Source organism: Centropristis striata, chromosome 21 (assembly GCF_030273125.1).
Source record: "Centropristis striata isolate RG_2023a ecotype Rhode Island chromosome 21, C.striata_1.0, whole genome shotgun sequence".
NCBI classification, from domain to species: domain Eukaryota; kingdom Metazoa; phylum Chordata; class Actinopteri; order Perciformes; family Serranidae; genus Centropristis; species Centropristis striata.
In genome coordinates, this window is record NC_081537.1 from 29,333,127 (window position 1) to 29,352,525 (window position 19,399).

Sequence of the window (19,399 nt, forward strand, 5' to 3'; positions counted from 1 at the left end):
AAAAAAATTAATATTACAAAAGACCAATTTTAAAAAGTCTGTTTAATATGGAAATGTTGGCCTCTGCAAAGTATGTCCATCTATATGACTCAATACTTGTTCGGGTTGTCTGACTTGAACTACTGGAAATGGACTTTTCTATCATATTCTAATGTGTTGAGATGCACCTGTATGTTTAGCATGTGGAGCTGTCAATTTTTTCCTGATATTGATAACACTTTGTTTGTGATGCATAGACTCCAATGTATTCATTTTTTTTTTATTAAAAAAGTTATCAAAGAAATTAAACTGATATTTCCTTTCTCTTTTTATGATTTATGGCATTATACCAGTGTTTTACTGCACAGCAGAACAGAGATGGAATAGAGACCTATAGACCGATGGCAGCCTTATTTATTATCATTTTCTCACTTAAGGGTAACAACGCTTAAACATGGAATCATCAGCCCTGTACCTTGTTCCTTGGCAACCTTTGAGATCCATGTCCAGCTCAGGAGTGGACTCTATGATGGCCTGAACCTCAGACTTCTCCAGGCTGTCTGCTCCATCTAATACAACCAGCAGAGACACAAACAGAAGAACGACAGTGGACAGTTGATGTTAAAGGGATAGTTCCGATGGGGTGACTTTGGTGAATCAGAACTAATGCTTTAAAGGGATAGTTTGCGATTTTGGACATTAAGTTGTATGAAATACTTGCAAGTGGTGTAGCGGACACAAAGCTATTAGCTTACTTTCCGAGCTCTGGTGTCAGAGTTCTGTGCATAGTTTTGGAGTAAAACCTTGTAGTTTCGTGACCCATCAGCCTGCCGGAGCTATCTATTCTTCAAACTAAACTATCCCATCAAAGCACAATAAGACATACCAACTACAATAAGACATTTCATTTCATTTATTTGTTTATTTTAACAGGGACAGTGCATGGCTCTCAGCCGTACCAGAATTAGCTACGAGCTAAATTTCATCTGTAGTCCCTGGGCAGGAACAAATAACATAAATCTGACACAAACAAACAAGCCTTTCAAACAGTAACAACAAAGTTTCATACTCTTAAAACAGAATACAACACAGAACAACAGCAAGAGTAAAGTCACAGTATTAAGACACAACACAAAACAATGTTAAAATACAACACTTAAGAGATTGCAAAATAGTGAGCTAATGTTTGAGTTTATAGTTGGTAGGTGCATGATTGAGTGGATTTAAGCCATGATTTTATTTTAGATTTAAAACCAACGAATGTGTTGATGTCTCTGATCTCATTTGGTACTGAGTTCCAATAATTAGTGGCAGTTTATAGAAAAAGCTGATCCGCCAAATTCAGTGCATCTGCGCTGTACTGCACAGTGACCTCTACTGGTCGTCCTAGTTGTTCTCCTGTTGTCTGGGTGCAGTGATATAAACTCATTTAACGGAGGAGCAGCCAGATTATGAATCACCCTATACACTAAGCTAACATCGGCAAAACACAAAAATTTTCAAAAGTCAAGAGTTTGTGCTTTTGAATGATATTGCAGTGATGATGACTTGATGGCTTTTTGTCTAATACCTTGAGAGTTTGTTTATAGAGCGTTTGTAGTGGAGCAAGTGTTGTTTTTCCAGTTTGTGACCAACTTGTGATGCAGTTTGCAACGTGTGAAAAAATCATAGAGTGCATATATAATTACCAACTAAACATCTGAGGTAGCAATGAACCAGCAGTTTCTGTGTCCTTATATGGGAAATTATCTCTTTTGTCAAAGGAGTATTGTGGCTTTGACCAGAGGCCAGAACAAATTCAGTTCCCCCTAGGGCTGGGCGATATGGACCAAAAGTCATATCCCGATATATATATTTTATATAATATCGATATACAATATATCTCCCAATATTTTTATGGCAAAGTGAGAGCAAATGTGCAGTCAAAGTCAAAGCCAAATATGCCATGTCACAAGTAGTTTTATTGAAATTGTTTATTTAAGTAAATATAAATACTGTATAACAACAGGAGTACTTTTCTTCTTTTTTTAAAAAAAACAAGCTCCATTAACTGCACATTTAAATAAAAATATAATAAAATAAAAAATAGCCTATGAAATTAAATAGGTCAATCTTTTTCTGAAATAAATATATTTATATGAGAACAGAATAACAAACATTACAAAATAACTAAATATGACAAACCCTAGTAAGGGCAGCATTTATATATAAGGAAATATATATATATATATATATATATATATATATATATATATATTTAAACTACATCAATATATGTGATATGGTCTAATTCCATATCACATTTAAAATGATATCGATATATTTTTTATATTGATATATCGCCCAGCCCCAGTTCCCCCCATGTTAACTTAAACAGGTCTCCAAACTGGGGTCATGATCACCGCAATATACAGCCTATAATGCACTGACTATCCCTTTACAGTGCTACCAGTCCTGTATTGACATAACAGACATGGAATTTTAAGTGCAGTACTCACCATCACCTTGGAGGTGTGTAGAAGCAGAGTCCTGACCATCACCTCCAGGATGACCCTGCTGTCCTTCTTGCACGGCTGCGATGTCCTTATTGCTCTCTGGTTTTCCACTGTTCCAGTCCAGGTTCTTGTTGAGCCCGTCTGAAACTTCCCGATCCACAGACTCCATGGCAACGTCAGACGCTGTGGAAGACAGGGATGTGACACCATCCGGACCGGATCCAGGACTCATTCCAGTGGATGCTCCATCATGAGGGGATAGTGGTGTAGTGGACTGCGAGTTAGCGCTGAATGTAGATGTGGGGGTGTTTGATTTAGAGGTACCACCCTGAGAGGACATGGAGCTGTTGGATTTGGACCCAGCACCATGTGAGGACACAGGAGTTCCACTTTTGGAGACACTTCCTTGGTTGGTTGGAGTATTGGACTTGGAGCCTCTGCGGGACGAACCAGCCAATTCATCCTTAATGTGGAGGAAGAGGAGAAGAAGAAAAACAAAATAGAAAACTATGAGCTTCAAAATATATGCATGCAAAAAAATATTTCAAGCTGTAAATGCAGCTAATGTGCAGCACATTCTTGTATATGCAAACCAAACACAATCAAACCAAAAGAAAAAAAAACATTCCTCCATTCCCAAAGTAGACTAAAAAGAAAAACACTCCAAAGACATGAGCATTAAAGGTGACCTAAATTTTGTAACCTGTAGCTTCAGAAGGAATCTTAACTCAAGGTCCACTTACTAGATTTTTCCAGAGCTGTAATCCATGATTGAAGTTCACATAAAGACAACTGAAACTTCAACTGTAAGCTCAAGAAAAAGTTAGTAAGTGGACCTTTTGATTCTTCAAACGATCAGGAATCTTTCACAAAACTACATTTATAATTGATTTGATTTCTTCTGTTTAAATAGATATAAGCTAGATGTTAACACTATAACTTTGGTAAACAGTGTGGACCTTGCAATGCACCTAAAACCAACACAAAACCACAACATGCAACACACGTGTTTAACAAATCATATATTTTCTGGCAATGTACAACCACTATCAAATGTGTGTCAAATCAGCTTAAAGAAATGCATGGAAGTCCTGAAAGTTATAGGAAGTTATGAGCCGCTGATCCATCTCAAAGACTTTTTTTACTGCAGACATTTTGACTTGTCATAGCAGGAGAAGAACAGGGAAAACATATCTTGCTCACGATGGCTCAGTTGTACAATGATGGTCATTACTAGTTTTTGAAGAAAATCATTTTTTTATTAAAAAAAACAAAAAAAAAAAAACAGATTTTTTTCCCATGAAAACTCATACTTATCTCAATATTTCAGTAATATAGGGCAATTATTTTTTATTGAGTGAATGCATTACGTTCCCATAGGCTCTGACTATCCAAAAAACATAAATGTTGAAAGAAATTATCTTAAAAAAAGAAAATCTAATAAAGTAATATTAAATAAAAGAAGATGACTGGAATGCAGTCTTTTTGATGTTATCATCCATACGCTTTCTGCTACAACACGCCAAAATCTGCTGTAAAAAACCCAAAGAAATAAATATTGAGGCCAGCTTTAGCTATAAAATTAAACGTATTAGCATCATGCAGTTTAAGTTAGATATGAAGTATAGCCAGCATGTTAGCATTATTGTATTTAATCACACTACGGCAAAGTTTCCACCACAACTACTAAACTCAATAAGTTTGGTTAAAGTTCCTCCGTGAGTGACGGACGGGTCTACCTGGTCCTGATCAGCGTTCTGATTGGGCAAATTCTCCTGTGGACTTTCAGCTTCCACTTTGATCGGAGAGAACTGTTCCTCCAACTGAGGGTATATTAAATACCTTGCTCATTAGTATTTACCAACAGTTATTTCTTTATTTTAAACACAAAAAAAGGAATCAAAACAAAACAAAAGACATGGCCAAATGTAATATACAGATTCATATAAGGGTGTTGTAAAACTTGAACTCCATGTGTGAACTGTGTAGTCTTCTTCTGGTAAACAGGTGACCTGCTTGGCCAAGGTTGTATGAATGTAACCACTGTGATTATAGAGTAGCTAACAATCACTCTTAAGGTTTCGTCAGCTCTGAGCAGCCCTTTGTGGCACGCAGAATTTCTAACCCTTTATTGTTTTGATCCATTAATGCCGGTGGCTTCAGTTCTATAAATAGCACACTGCCTGATGGAAAAGAATCAATCAGGACAACAACAAAGCATCAATGTGCAGATCCCTCGGTCACCTTGAAAACAGACAAGAGGGTTTTATAAGACTTTAATCACACAGAGGAGACTTTAAAGCTTTCACAGACATTGAATGAGATAATATTTGAATCATCCCTTTTGCATCCTTTTTAATTTTTTCACTTTTATGCATATGTGGCATACATTTTGAAAGTTTTTTTTTTCCTTTTTTCTAATTTTCAAAGTCAAAATTTAATTCAGTCAAACTGGGAATTAATACTAAAATATATTATTTGCAGAGCAGCATTATGAAAAAGGGCATTTTGGTCCTTTAAGGTAACAAGAGGGTGCTTTTAAAGGGCCACATAGCGGTTAAGCTGTCCCCACAGTCTTTTTCTCAAATGTATTCCCTTTTCTTGTGTCTGGGTTCATCTTTCTGAACACTGATGGGAGTATTTCCTTTCCTGTCTGCATGCTGCCATCACTCTATTGTTGCTATGGTAGCAGCCAATAGGAGGAAAGTTTCCTCCCACTGCTACTCGGCTGATAATGGCTCTTCCCCAACCCTCTAAAACATTCACACACACACACAAATACACACGTACCCCTTCACGTGGTGAGAGGGAAGGGATCATTAACTGTAAATCTTTTTAAAATGTCACGTCAGAGGACAAAACACAAAGGCACTGCTGTATATCTGCACAGGGGGTGCCTGATCACTGAGTCTCTGTGTGTGTAGAAGTTGTATGACAAAGATGTACCGTTACACCTGTAATATACGACAGGAATCAGTGGTAAGGTGCTCAAAAGCTTTAGAATTTTTAACCCATGGCTGCCAGTACGGTTGGGTCAATGTGTGCAAAACACCATCGTCCCATCGACCCTCCAGGCATTGTCAATAGTTGATCATAGGGCTGTTTCCACTACCGGGCAATACCCGGAATGAGGCGGGTCTTACACGCCAAGACTCCCCTAATTTGAATTTGAGTAGTCCAGAGCCGGCTTCTTTAGTCCCTGTTGAAGAGCAGGGTCTTTTTTCTCCCCTGAAAACAGCCTGGCTACTGATTGGATGGATCGCTAAGTGGGATGTGATGTAGTACTCTACATGACAACAACACGCCATTTGTAAAAGCCGGCGAAGCAGTGTTCCCAACTTAGCCACTTTGTTGCTGAATTTAGCGACTTTTCAGACCCCCTTAGCAACTTTTTTTCAAGAAAGCGACTGGAGACAAATCCAGTGACTCCTTCTTACTCTTCTTAACGACTTAGCGGCAGTTAGCTACAGTTAGCGGATGTTAGCTACATTTAGCTCTGTAGCAGTACAGTGTGTATGTGCTGCTGCTAAAGCAGGTGTTCACTTAGTGATCTCTGTTTGTTTACAACAAGCACCAGACACTCGTGTGCACAGTTAGTGATGTTGTTAATTCACAATCACTATGTTTATGATCAGCGGAGACTCTGTGCATAATTAGCCATGCTGCTTTCAGCTGCTGGCGTTGTGCACAGTTAGTGACGGTGAAAACCATACGTCACCTCCACAGTCTCTAAATCCCTTTGGGGGCTAAGTTGTAGTGGAGACAGGCAGAGTGGGCAGACTTTTGAGAGGGTGTGGCCTGAGACTTTCCCGGTGGACACTTTCCCCCCTTAGTCGAAACACTGCTTATTTGTCTTATTGTCGGGGAGGGGGCAGTTTGTTCAACTTGCGAACCTTCTCACAGCCGGTTTGCTTTACACATGCTGAAGAGCCACGTCATTACTTCACTATATATGTCTGTATACATCTTCGCTTTCCGAGAAAGGCTAGCACCAACTTCAAGAATTTGTGGTTCAAGAACAGCAAAGAGCTGGTGCGGCTCTGGAACTACTTTTTCTGAACGAGAGCCGTTTTTTTGGCTGTCGGATTGGTTTGAGATTACGGACTGGCTCTGAACCAGCCCTCGAGCTGCCTTGGATGAAAAGGGGTATACATAGGGCTGGGCGATATGGACCAAAAGTCATATCCTGATATATTTAGGCTGAATATCCATATACGATATATATCCCTATATTTTTATCGCAAGGTGAGAGCAAATGTTCAGTCAAAGTCAATATGACATGTCACAAGTAGTTTTATTGGAACCTTTTATTTAAGTGAACATAAATACTGTATAACAACAGGAGTACCTTTTTTTTAAAAAAAAAAATCAAAGCTCCATAAAGTGTACATTTGAATAAAAAAATGTCTTAAATAAAAATAGCCTATGAAATAAAATAAGCCAATATTTAAATAAATATATTTATATGAGAAAAGAATAACGAACATTACAAAATAACTAAATATGACAAACCCTAGTAAGGGAGCATTTATATATATAAAAAAAAGAAAAAAATGTGAACTACATCGAAATATGCGATATGGTCTAATTCCATATTACATTTAAAAATGTATCGATATATCTTTTATATCAATAAATCACTCAGCCCTAGGTATACATACACCTTAAAATTCACCATGGCAGGGTTTTTCTGGCAAAATAAAAATCATCCAAGCATCGTCAACTGATAGGCATTGCCAATTCAGTTCAATCCAATCAACCATCAACCCCGGCCTAGCTGCCAGATATGAAATAATCCAACACAAGTCCTGATAACATGGAAAAAATTGAGGTAACCAAAACCACTTCACAGTCTTACACTTTCCATCTGACCCTGTACTAGTGTAATAACAGCAAATGAATACTTATTAGGCGGTCATTAATATTCATGATGGAGCCTTGCTTGCAGCATGGTCTCCAACAGCAACAATGTGAAGACACTCTGTCCTTTCCACTCTCCCTTGAGGTTAAAGGCAGGCCCCCGAATGGTACCACTTCCTCTGCTTGCTGGGCACCAAGCCACCCCGTTACACACACAAGTTGCTGCTAAAAATTCTGGACACACCAAACAATCCTTTCTCTCTCAATAGAAATGTACTCTTTCTTTGTTGTTTGCTGGCAATGAGCGTTTGCATTTTCTTTCCACAACCTCTTTTAAGTGAATTGGGGATGATGTCACTAGTCTGATCCGTGGGAAGCTCTACAAGCCAACTTCTGACAGTAACTTTACACTTTATAACTAGTGATATAAAGACGTCTGTCTTTCAAATTCATCAAGCCTTCAAAGCAGGACTGATTTCAGTGTGTGTAGCTGTGTGTCATACCTTGAGGCTGGTGTTGGATCGTGGATGGCTAAGGTTGTTGAATCTCCATGGCTCTGAAGGGGTGTCCACTGGTTCCCTCTGAAGGTCAGGGACCATACCATCAGTGCCAGGAAGTTGGAATATGCCCATGGAGATGGGACGCTCCTTTCTGGACACAGAGAAAAGAGGAAGGAGAGATGATTCGAAAAATCATTCATTTGAAAGACTGGCCGGTTGGTCAAGTAGTCTTACAAAATTAGAGTATAAAGGAAACAAGACAAGAGTCTACTTCCATTCTAGTGGATCTAATACCCCTTTTGGACCAACATGGAACAGATTCTGTTCCAGTTAGTGGACCGCATTTGAACGGTTCTGAACTTTTATAATCAAAAGTAAATTGGTTTTAAAGCTGAGAAGTTGGTTCCCAGCTGGAATCAAGCAATATCAGGTTTTTCTTGACATGAAATGTGAACCAAAGGGAGCATATCACATTCTACAAGTTGAAAAGATCTCTAATAAACAAACAAAAGCTTTCGGATAATCAATGCAATCTGCCTTCTTTGTGCATCTTGTTTCAAGACAGTAGGGACCATGAATGTCTACACCAAGGCCCCAGGAAGGCTGTATGCCCTTTGGAGCCAATTTGACATGATGGCCAATCTGTCGAAATTACAACTATCAGAATTAATCCATCCATGATGTTTGGAAAGTCTAGAAGAGCTACACAATTGAATTGTTTAATTATTATTTTATCACCAGTAAGCCACCAGTATCAAAAGTAAGCTCAGTCAGTGGAAGTCTCTGGTGGTCATATTTTATGAGCACCACAGGGCAGAAAAAAGAATGAATGGGGCAGCACCTCCAATGCTGTATCCTGTTCTCCTTATAGATTCTTGACCTGCACAGACTATTCATATACCACTGGAGTCATATAGATTCATCCTCCGGGCACAATGGATATTTCTACAGAATTTTGAGGCAATCCATCCAATAATTGTAGAGATATTTCCATGTAGACCAAAGAGCTAGACTGTCCAAATATCCAACAGCCCAACATCGCTATCCCAAAGCCCCACAGCTAGTTTGCCTGAAAACATAAACAGTTCCTCGGGTGGTAAAGTAGATCTTAAGCAAGGAAAGTACTATCAATAACAGCATGGTGCAAGAACATGTGATTCATACTGTGAAATAAAAAGTGCACTGTTTGGGATGTACTGTGGACATTTCATTACAAGTTTGAATGTTTTGAGCCTCTCTCTCCATGTTGTGATAAGATTCACACAGAGAATATGACACTTGGTAGAAAAGGGTATGGTATGGTGCTAAATTAAATGGGTAGGTAGTTATGTTTACGCCTGCACTTCTCCCCCCCGCCCCCCATTTTAATGTTTTATTGCATACATGTCAGCATAATATAATCAGTAAGACAAACCAAAAGAAATTGTGTCACAACATCACAGAGAGGTGTTGTAGCAAAGATTCCCTTGGGACAATTTGGAACTGAAGTGGTGGGAAGAGAAATAAAGCTGCTTCCTCATAAACTCCATTACCTAGCACTTATTTGCTCAGGCAATAACGCCATCCATTTGTATCTGTCTCTAAGATTGGAGAGCTATTCTGCCACGTGTGTCATTAGAAGGAGGTTAGCCAAGACACAAACAGCAGCACGAAATATATTTGTCACCATCTGCAACTGTCCAACTAGAAATAACTCCCTTACCAACTCACTCTTGCATGGAGGTGTTCATATACAAACTCTCATTTCACAACAACTCAAAGTCCAATAAGATTTGGTAACAGGACTATAATATTCACATAGGAACTCATATATTGAAGGCCTAAATTCATAATAGCTGCAACCATGGATGCACATGATGAAAGGGGCATGGCTAACATTTGGAAGGCGAGGGTCACACCCCTGAAACAGAAATTCTTGCTCAGACCAATAATGCCCCCCACCAGAGTCTATGGCAAACAGTTACGGCCATGGTACATTAATCGTTTTTTTTATAGGCCACTCCCCCACCATGCCCCCTTTTGTCAGATGTTTGATAAACAGTTAATTAGTTGTCCTTTGTCTCATGACCAACCGCTCCACAAAATCTTGCAAGTCTGCGAATCCATTTGGAAGTTTGGCACCTTTTGGCGATAGGTCACTCCCATTGCCACGCCCCATTTAGCCAATTAGCATGAAAACAAGCACACACCTCACACACACACTTGACCTTAAGCCAAATTTGAGCATCCTGTGGCAAAATTCGTGGCTGCTAAAAGTTTTTTTGTTTTGTTTTTTTGGACCAATCAACCAGCCTACTGACCGCCTGCCTGTCTACCTACCTGCCAGTCGCACCTAAGAAAAAACACTGCACCCACCTCTGCATCAGCCCAGGTAGACACCAGCAGTTATTCTCACCCCAGTGGTTAGGTATAAAAAAACTGTACAGTCGAGCAGAACAATAGCTGCCAGTGAAATGGGCAGCCGGCAGGCAGGGATGAAAAGCAGTAGCCCAAAAACAATGGACACACCACCATATTGAGAGGAAGAGGTCACATGCAGGCCACTGATGGTGACCAATGCTGCCTTTTGTTATTTGAACTGAGGGGTGAGGAAAAATCACATGCTCATGAATCAGTTCTCCACAACCTATTCATCTTAGAAAAGATCTTAATTGAAAGACTATATTATCATTAACAGTAATAAACTCTGGTGAAATGGGAATGTCAAAAGGGGGTTTTGTTTTCACATATGTCTCAGCCATTTTTTCCTATCTCTCTCTTGACCTACTTTTAGAGTGCAGTCTCATAGTGTCTCACTAACACACCCACATGGCAGCAATACTGCAACGGCATGGCTACAGATTACAGTATGGAAGATAAATCAACATTAAAATAACATACAGACACACATTATACCTGGTAGCTCTGGGTAAGGAGGGTAAGGAAGGCAGGGCAGGTAAGCCGCCAGTAGAGACAGAGTAGTGAACCAGCAGCAGCACTGACAGAGAGACCAGTACAGCAGAGTTGATGACCACCGCACCCCCTACAAAGCCAAAAACAAACAGCAGCATACACCCGGGGCTCATGGCCCCCCCAGATCATGGCCCAGTGCCTCAACAGGGAGCAGGAGGTTCAGGGGGGACAGGCGACAGCAGCAGATGAGAATGGGGGGGGGTGGTCAACCAAATTAGCCACTGGAAGTATAGCAGCAGAGGTCACAGATGCTGTATCCTTCTAGCTGGGAGTCAGCAGTAGAGAGGGCTCTGTATACTGCAGCTCAATAGTGAGGCAGACAGAGTGGGTGCAGGTCAGAGGCAGAACAATGTGCCAGCAGTAATCCTGGTGGCTTCAGTAGCAGTGACTGATTAAAGCTGAGTAGAGCAGTAGATCCTCCACAGCGAGCAGGCAGAGGCTGGCAGCAGCAGCTCCTGTCCTCCACTGTCTTCCTCTAGCGGGGGATTCTGTTGTTCCTTCCTCCTTCGCTCTCCCTATCCTCTGCCGAGATGCGACGCGGCTGCCGCTATGCAGTCTAGAACGCTCTGACGCTCTCCCTCTCTCGCTCTGATGCCACCTGCCACCACCCCTCCCTCTACATCTCCCTCTCTCTTTGGGTGCTGAGGCAGCTTGTTTCATATGCCTCTTCTCAGGCTGCAGCTTATTGGCTGGAAAAGGGGGAGACTGATCAAAAAGTGTGTATGTGTGTGAGTGTGTGGTTGAGGTTGGCAGTGCGTCTGCATTCACTGGAGGGAAAGTGAAGAGCTAGTAAATACAGGGGGCTGCTTGAATACACTGATACAATCCATGGTGCGTTCAATTCACAGTACAGAGCCAATCTATTCACCACTATTCACACCTCTTGGACTCATTAATGTTTTAAAGTTTAGCAACAGTAAATCACAGTGAATACAATTAGTATATACTGAGGCAAATGTCACAGTGAGCACAAGTTTGTACGGCCCCAATTCCCAAAAAAAGTTGTCTTGGGCCACACCAAGGCAGGATCATACCTGTCAAGTTTTGGGTTTGAAAATAAATTATCTAACACTTCTAAATCTAAAGTTTTTTTTATCTTGGTAAGAAACAAATAATTTGCAGTGCACTCTGCTCGGCCCAGTTCATCGCTGCTTGCAGCTTTAATTTATCTTGTTTTAAGAGTTAATTTCTTATTTTAAGCGTACAACATGCTTATTTCTAGATTTAATTATCTTAATTTAAGAAATCTTGTCAAGTGAAATTATCTGTCCATGCAGCAAGATCATTTCCCTCAGATTTAGTGTTTTTATCTTGTTTTTAGACACACCTTTCTTGCAGTGTAAGCTCTTTGTGACACTAAAGAACATAGATACACACATCAGAATCATTAAAGTGCTGCATAAACTTCTGTCAGTCACTGGCCCGGACCTAATGAACCAAACTACATGTGTGAAAGCACCTGAGAGGTTTTATTATAGTCTGATAAGCCCCTGGAGCTTTGTGACCATTGTTCTTAATCAGGCGGCAATCTCCATGTCTGAGCATGGAGGCCAACCAGGAAGTGCCTTAAGCCTGCAATTCACCGAAAATTACAGTAGGGGGTGCTAAGTTTGGCTGCAAAAAAAATCTGCCCATTCATTTCAGTGCAAAATTTGAAAACTTCTCACTTGATTTATTACCTCAGAAAATTTTTTCAGGACAACATTATGGTCTCAATCGCTAGTAAAAAATCATCTTCAAGACAATTTGATGTCAATAGTTCTAATAATGGCCCCATTTAGAAGAAAATAGAAGATAAAGAATCGTATGATTTGGGGCGTGGCTACCTTTGATTGACAGGTCACTGACAAGGCGAGCCGTCACCAGGAGAGAAGCAGAGCAATGCGTATCCACGGCAATGTGTCAATAAAGTTATATATAACGTTATATAAATAGAAAAGAGGACGTTTACCGATTTGGTCTCATAACTTTGACCCTTTCACTGTATTTTCACTTAATGACTTTATTTGAACGTTTTGTTCAGTAAAAATGTCTTGTTCAGTGTTTGGCTTGACTAACAGACACTCTAGGAGTCCCTGCTCAGTTTTCTGAGGTAAGAAAGATGCATTTTGTTTTTGTTTTTTTGCTAGCCAAAACTAACATCCCAGTTAATGCTCCAATTAATGCTAACATGAATTAGCAGCGGCTTCTCTCAGTCGGGTTGCCGGTGTAGAGAGGCGTGTAGTCAGTGTCGTCAGATCCCTCTCCTCCGCCACAGTCCAATTATGGTCTGCTCCGCGTATCGGAAACAAGATGGCGACGCAAAATGGCGACGAATATAACGCTGAACTCGAGGCTTCCAACGGGCCACAAACCAATGGGTGACGTCACGGTGACTACGTCCATTATTTATATACAGTCTATAATGGAAGAATTATCCTATCTTTATTCAAGAGCGTAGATTTTCAGTTTGAGAGCATAATTTGTCTTTCTCGTGCTCAGATTTGTTCTCCTCATGCTCACATTTTGCGCTCGCACTCAGATTTCTGCTGCTGCATCTTAAATAGGTGACGATTCAAATAGCTGGCTAATATGGTAAATTGGTGTATTTTAAGAGAGAAGCAGTTTTACAAACAGACCATATACCCGCCCCTACGGAGCGCTCAAAAAGGCGAGGGAACGCACCCAAGACGGGGCCACAATCTAGCTGTCTCCCTATTGGCTGGTGAAACACACTATTTTAAGCGCAGGGCGGGACATCGTTCAGTCTGAGCAGACAGAGTTGAGATCTGAGCGGGTAGACTTTAGATTTGAGCGCGCACAGGACATATTTGAGTGCGAGCGAAATGTTTGTGACCAAGAAGTAGAAATGTGAGCACAAGCACACATTTTGAAAGAAAGCAGCAGAAATCTGAGTGCGAGCGCAAAATGTGAGCATGAGGAGAACAAATCTGAGCATGAGAAAGACAAATTATGCTCTCAAACTGAAAATCTACGCTCTTGAATAAAGATAGGATAATTCTTCCATAGTCTATGTTCTTATTGCTTCATTTCTCATAAGCCAAACACCACACCTCAGCAGATCCTAACCCTGTCCACTAGGAAGCATAGTGCTGCGGAGGTGCTCCTCTGCAGCCGCGGAAAGCTTGTGAAGGTGGACGGTAATATTAGTCAATCAAAATAATAACTAGACATTAGGGCTGGGCTATATGAACCAAAAGTCATATCCCGATATATTTAGGCTGAATATCGATATATAGCCCGATATTTTTATCGCAAAGTGAGAGCAAATGTTCAGTCAAAGTCAAATATGACACAAGTAGTTTTATTGAAACCGTTTATTCATGGGGACAAAAATACTGTATAACAACAGGAGTACCTTTTTATATAAATTAAAGCTCCATAAAATGAAAAGATCTTAATGGAAATTGCCTATGAAATAAAATAGGCCAATCTTTTTCTGAAATAAATGTATTTATATGAGAAAATAATAACGAACATTAAAAAAGAACTAAATATGCCAAGGGCAGCATTTATATAGAAAGCAGCTTGCCTGGAGCAAGGATCACAGTGCAAATTTGAACTATATCGATATGGTCTGATTCAATATCACATTTAAATTAGGGCCAGGACTCGATTAAAAAAATTAATCTAATTAATTAGAGGCTTTGTAATTAATTAATCGAAATTAATCACATTATAATCGCATATAAATATTTGACCTGAGAACAGTGAGAAGTCATTTTTTTCACATGAGTTTTTAGTATACCATTGAATAATGACTGAATACATAAGCTTAAGCAACAAAAATATTGTTTTTTTTTTGTTCAAGTCCTACAGACCAGTGCAACTTTTGCCATTAAGAGTAGCAATAGCATATTTAGAAATATAGTACATTTCAGAAATTCAGGTAGCCTATAGGTAGGTAGACCTTCTGTAAACTAGAATACTTTGGTTTTTTAAGGAAAACACAATCCACGCTAGCTTCCACGCTAGCTACCACACTAGCCGCGAGCTGCTATATGTTTTGTATTGAGGAGATACTTGAGGCTGGATGTGCTGCGTTGATATGAATGTGAATTCCTTGTTGCATAGCAACACAACCATGCTCTTATCGACGCTTCCATCTGTTGGTTTTTTTGTAACAAAATGTCCCATCATCCACGGGGCCAACCAAAGCGTCTCATTAGCTTCTTCCTTCATGTTCACTGTGGTTTGTTGTTGTCTGAACTCATGAACACTAGTTGGTGCTCCAGTATAATCGGTCCACCTGAAACTCATCCAGTGAGAAACGTTCCGCGGTGCAAAAATAAGTGCGATTAAAATACGTCAATTTTGTTAACACATTCATTTTTGTGTATTTAATTAATCTTAATTAACGCGTTAAAGTCCCGGCCCTAATTTAAATATATATATTTTATATCGATATACCGCCCAGCCCTACTAGACAGCACTGGTGCTTGCTGACACACCAGGCTGAACCTCTATCGTTGCACAAATCACACATGTGGTATATTAACAATTACAATGTTGATCTAACTGAGGGGGTCTGCTGATCTCCTGCCCCCTGCAGTCCACATAATCTGCTCTGCAAGTGAGCAATCAAAAACAAAGCTCATCATCCCATTGGAGGAGATTACTGTGACAACTGCCAACCTACAGCTCTGATTTACACATCATCATCCTCTTCTATCTGTCCCACTCAATTCATGTTGAATTCCTTCCTGTGGTTTAAAATAAGAATCCGCCCCTCCCACACTTTGTCTTTTTGTTACAATTGAAGTCAACAATCCTCTCTTAACATTAACTTCCACCTACAAACACCAAATATCTACACTTTCACATTCTCCTTTCTCTGAATTCATTCTTTGCTTGATTTCTCTGCTGAGACATGGTTTCTGACCCATTTCTGCCTCTTGCCTGGAGAAGATGTGTGTGTGGGAGTGAAGCTTACAGTGGTTAAAACTGCTCTGATACAAGGTTACAGACCTGCAGAATCATTCACATACAGCAGACAAATAGATAAAACACGCCTTGGCAAGACCTGAAATCCAATTTCTATTGAGCTATAAAATTTAATAATAACAGGCTGAGTGTAATGGTGATATTTTTTGCACTTGAAATCAATAGTTTCATTTACTACATTTGCCAAGGAGGTTATGTTTTCATTTCTGCTTTGGTGTTTGTCTGTGTGTTTGTCAGCAGGATCACTGAAAAGCTTTCTTGAAACTTAGTGGAAGTGTGCAGCATTGGCCAAGAAAGAACCAATTCAATTTTGGAGCAAATCTAAGAATAATTTTTCCCTATTGCACAACAAGGCAATGTGCTACGTTCATGCTGAGGTGGAATAATCAAAAATGAGTTCCCAATCATATTTCAGGGCTCATCTGATCTGTTTCCTGTGTTCTTCTTGTCATACAGATACTGGAAACTGCTGTCAACGTGTCTATTAACCCTCTGGAGTCCATGAAAGCAGCTGCACATGACTTCTTCATGACGTGAAGACATAAAAATGAAGCAACGTTGAGTCTTGACATCAGCTTCCCTCTAGAGTTCTGGCTTGAAACTCCATGCCAGATTTTTCTTGATGATATTTGGCCAAGTAAAAACGGAGATAATGTCATATATATTAAGTATAAAAATACTGAACTAGATATTATCCTCATTTTACCTGTTACACGATATATTTGCAACCTGACCCAGACTTTATGTTTTCCTTTATTTCTTTTGGGTTCAAAATTTTGATCAAGAAAGTTAAAGTTAAAAATTAAATATCAGGACATATAGGTGAGGTTGCGCTGAAAAAACTGATACCAACGTGGCATGGTAAAGATTTTTTTAACAGATTTTGCATAAAATCTTTGTAGCATCCATATTGTGTCCACAATACAAAGCTCAAGAAATGGGAGCGAGTGAATACACTATTGGTCTGAGCAGTAAGTGTTAATATCTTCAACCAAAGCAGAATATCACTCTACATTTAATATCCATAAAAGTTCTTAACCACCTTCAAACTCTTCAGGCTTGGACAGGTGGATTAACCCTTAATAGGGCACTCAATGAAATATTTGCAAATTCCAAATTTCAACCCTAGAGAATAATGGAGGATATTACATACTGCCAGAATGTGTAAAAAGAACAAACATACGAAAATAATATTTTGAGAAAAAAGTTTACGAGATTAAAGTGGCAAATCTATGAGAAAAAAATGTGCAGATTTATGAGATTTAAAGTGGTGAATCTGGGGGAAAAAAAAACCTTTTATCCCGTAAATCTGCAACTTTTTTCGCACAGATTTGCCACTTTAAATCTCTTTAATCTGAGACTTTTTTTCTTGTAGATTTGCCACTTTAATCGAGTAAATTTGCTACTTTTATCTCGAAATATTACCTGAAGTTACCAAATATAGTTCTTTGCCTGATAAAGGGTTAAATTGAAAATTGACGATGGTTTGAATCGTCAAATTAAACCAAGGGTCACTGCTTGAGGCCTCAACTTGAGTACAAGGAGCACCTGTTATACCGAGTAAGTTACAACATCACTGTTTGGAATGCACAACTGACAGAAAAACATGTCAGCTTTGATAAAAGTATTGATAAGCTCAGAGGTATATGAATATGATGGATTGGACTATTTGGAACCATTTCTCAACCAAGGTTATTATATACTTTATTATTGTTTAATTTATCCATATCTTTCATATTGTAATATAGTTTGTTAGAGTTTTTGTTCTTCAGAAACGTTTTGTTAGGATGGCAACCTGATCTGAGTCACATACCTCATGTGGTCCTCTTTTTCAGAAACTTCAGATACTTACTGTTCATCACATCAACATCTCTCAAATATGTGTTTTTATTTTTAAGGTATATTCGGATCATGAAAACTTTCCAAAGCACTTTAAGTCTTATTTTAAATGTAATTCTCAGGTTCACTTGTCAGTCTTTAGATCTTCATCCTCCAAGATTTCTAACATGCACAGCACAATTTATTGTTCAATTTAGGGACTAAATGATGGAATACCTTTTCCCATTTGGCAAAGAACCCCATCTCTATAAAATGTTTCAAAAGATGTCTAAAAGCCCATTGAACTGCCGTTTTAAAATTATAATTCACACAAATACACTTTTATAAAATGTTCATGTTTGCACTTTACACTTTATGTTATCTTTGTCATTTTATGTAATTCTAACTGTGCAAATAAATAAACCTAAACCTATTATAGTTAACGGAAGCGAACGAAATTGAAAACTAGAATTGAAAAAACATTTTTGCTAACAGAAATAAAAATAAAAACCAGAGTTTAAAAACAACAATAATTAACTGAAACTGTATTGCGTGGTTACAAAACTAACAAAAACGAACTACAATTATAGTGAAAATGTTTTTCGTATTTTATCTTTGTCGACTTTTTCATACATAAGCCTTTTTGGTCGATGTGAAATCTATTTATTTAGCCCTGACAGTTTTACGCCAGCTGCCGACACATTACGGCACCTCAAAGTCCCAGATGTAACAGTTTACAATCTACCCACAGCGCCTGGCATAATGGTCATCACGAAAGTGGGAAGAAAGCAACAGAGTCCTATTTGAGATGTCTTTGAAGATCCAACCTGAAAGTCCATTTCAAATGCTTGCACAAGGACGCTAATTTAAAGTACCTGGACAAGGTAGCCTCTCTGCCCCCCTCCCCCAGAGAAGCTCCCAACAAATACCCCATTACAAAAAAAACAAAAAACAGCTAACACTAATACTAATAAAAACTAAACTAAAACTAAGCATTTTCAAAAATAAAAACTAATAAAAGCTAGCAAACTCACTCTAATAACTAATAAAACTAACTGAATTTTAAATCAAAATTTCACAACGAAATGAAAACTATAATTAATGAAAAATCCAAAACTATTATAACTTGTTCTCAACTGAAACTGGTTTTCTTTTTCCATCCCTAACAATCAGTACTGAAATTGAGTCGACTCGATTTTTTAACTGATTAAGCTGCAGTTAAAAAATCACAATGGATAAGATTTTCAAAAAAGAACAAAGCTTTGGGACTGGAGCTTCTGCTATGTAAGCATTTATTTTCCATTTCAAGTATTTATAGGAGTGAAAAATTCTGTAGGTTGAGTGAGAGAAAAACATGGCGTGGTTGGGCTGTCTCACCGTGTTCTGCTGGACGTGCCTGTGCCTGCATCTGCCGGCTCTGCTTGGACTGCATGTTGGTGTTTAGTTCGCTCCAGGTGCTCCATGTAGCTGTGGATCATCTGGAAGGTATATAAAACACACATGGCATTAGTTCAAATCCTATTTAAAGTCTGGAGTAGGGCGGCACAGTTAATAGAATTTTAATCGTGATCACGATTTTGGCTGCCACGATTAAATTAACCTGATTGTCGGCGATATTTCCATTTTAAAATGCGGCTCTCCTGCATATCGAATCAAGCACTTTCTACACCAGTAGTCCACCAACCACCAGGGGGTGGGGCCATTTTTCTCCCCTGAAAAAAGCCTGTTTGCTGATTGGATAGAACGCTAAGCAGGATGTGATGTAGTACTGGACGCCACAACAACACTCACCATTTGTAAAAGCCAGTGAAGCAGTGTTGCCAACTTAGCGACTTTGTTGCTAAATTTAAC

The 19,399-nt window shown here is 39.1% G+C and overlaps 1 protein-coding gene across 2 annotated transcripts in view; it reads right to left on the bottom strand.

The window, feature by feature from the left end:
- The window catches only part of LOC131959702 (C-Jun-amino-terminal kinase-interacting protein 4-like), a 77,154-nt gene that overhangs the window by 28,085 nt on the left and 29,670 nt on the right, over positions 1–19,399 (bottom strand). The window contains exons 4-8 of one of the 2 annotated variants that reach the window (XM_059324916.1): positions 18,926–19,026; positions 7,838–7,985; positions 4,214–4,297; positions 2,478–2,937; positions 455–548 (exon numbers count right to left, since the gene is read on the bottom strand). In XM_059324916.1, the coding sequence (XP_059180899.1) occupies positions 455–548; positions 2,478–2,937; positions 4,214–4,297; positions 7,838–7,985; positions 18,926–19,026 (887 nt within the window). The remainder of the gene's footprint in view (positions 1–454; positions 549–2,477; positions 2,938–4,213; positions 4,298–7,837; positions 7,986–18,925; positions 19,027–19,399) is intronic. The other variant, XM_059324915.1, reaches the window with a different exon arrangement.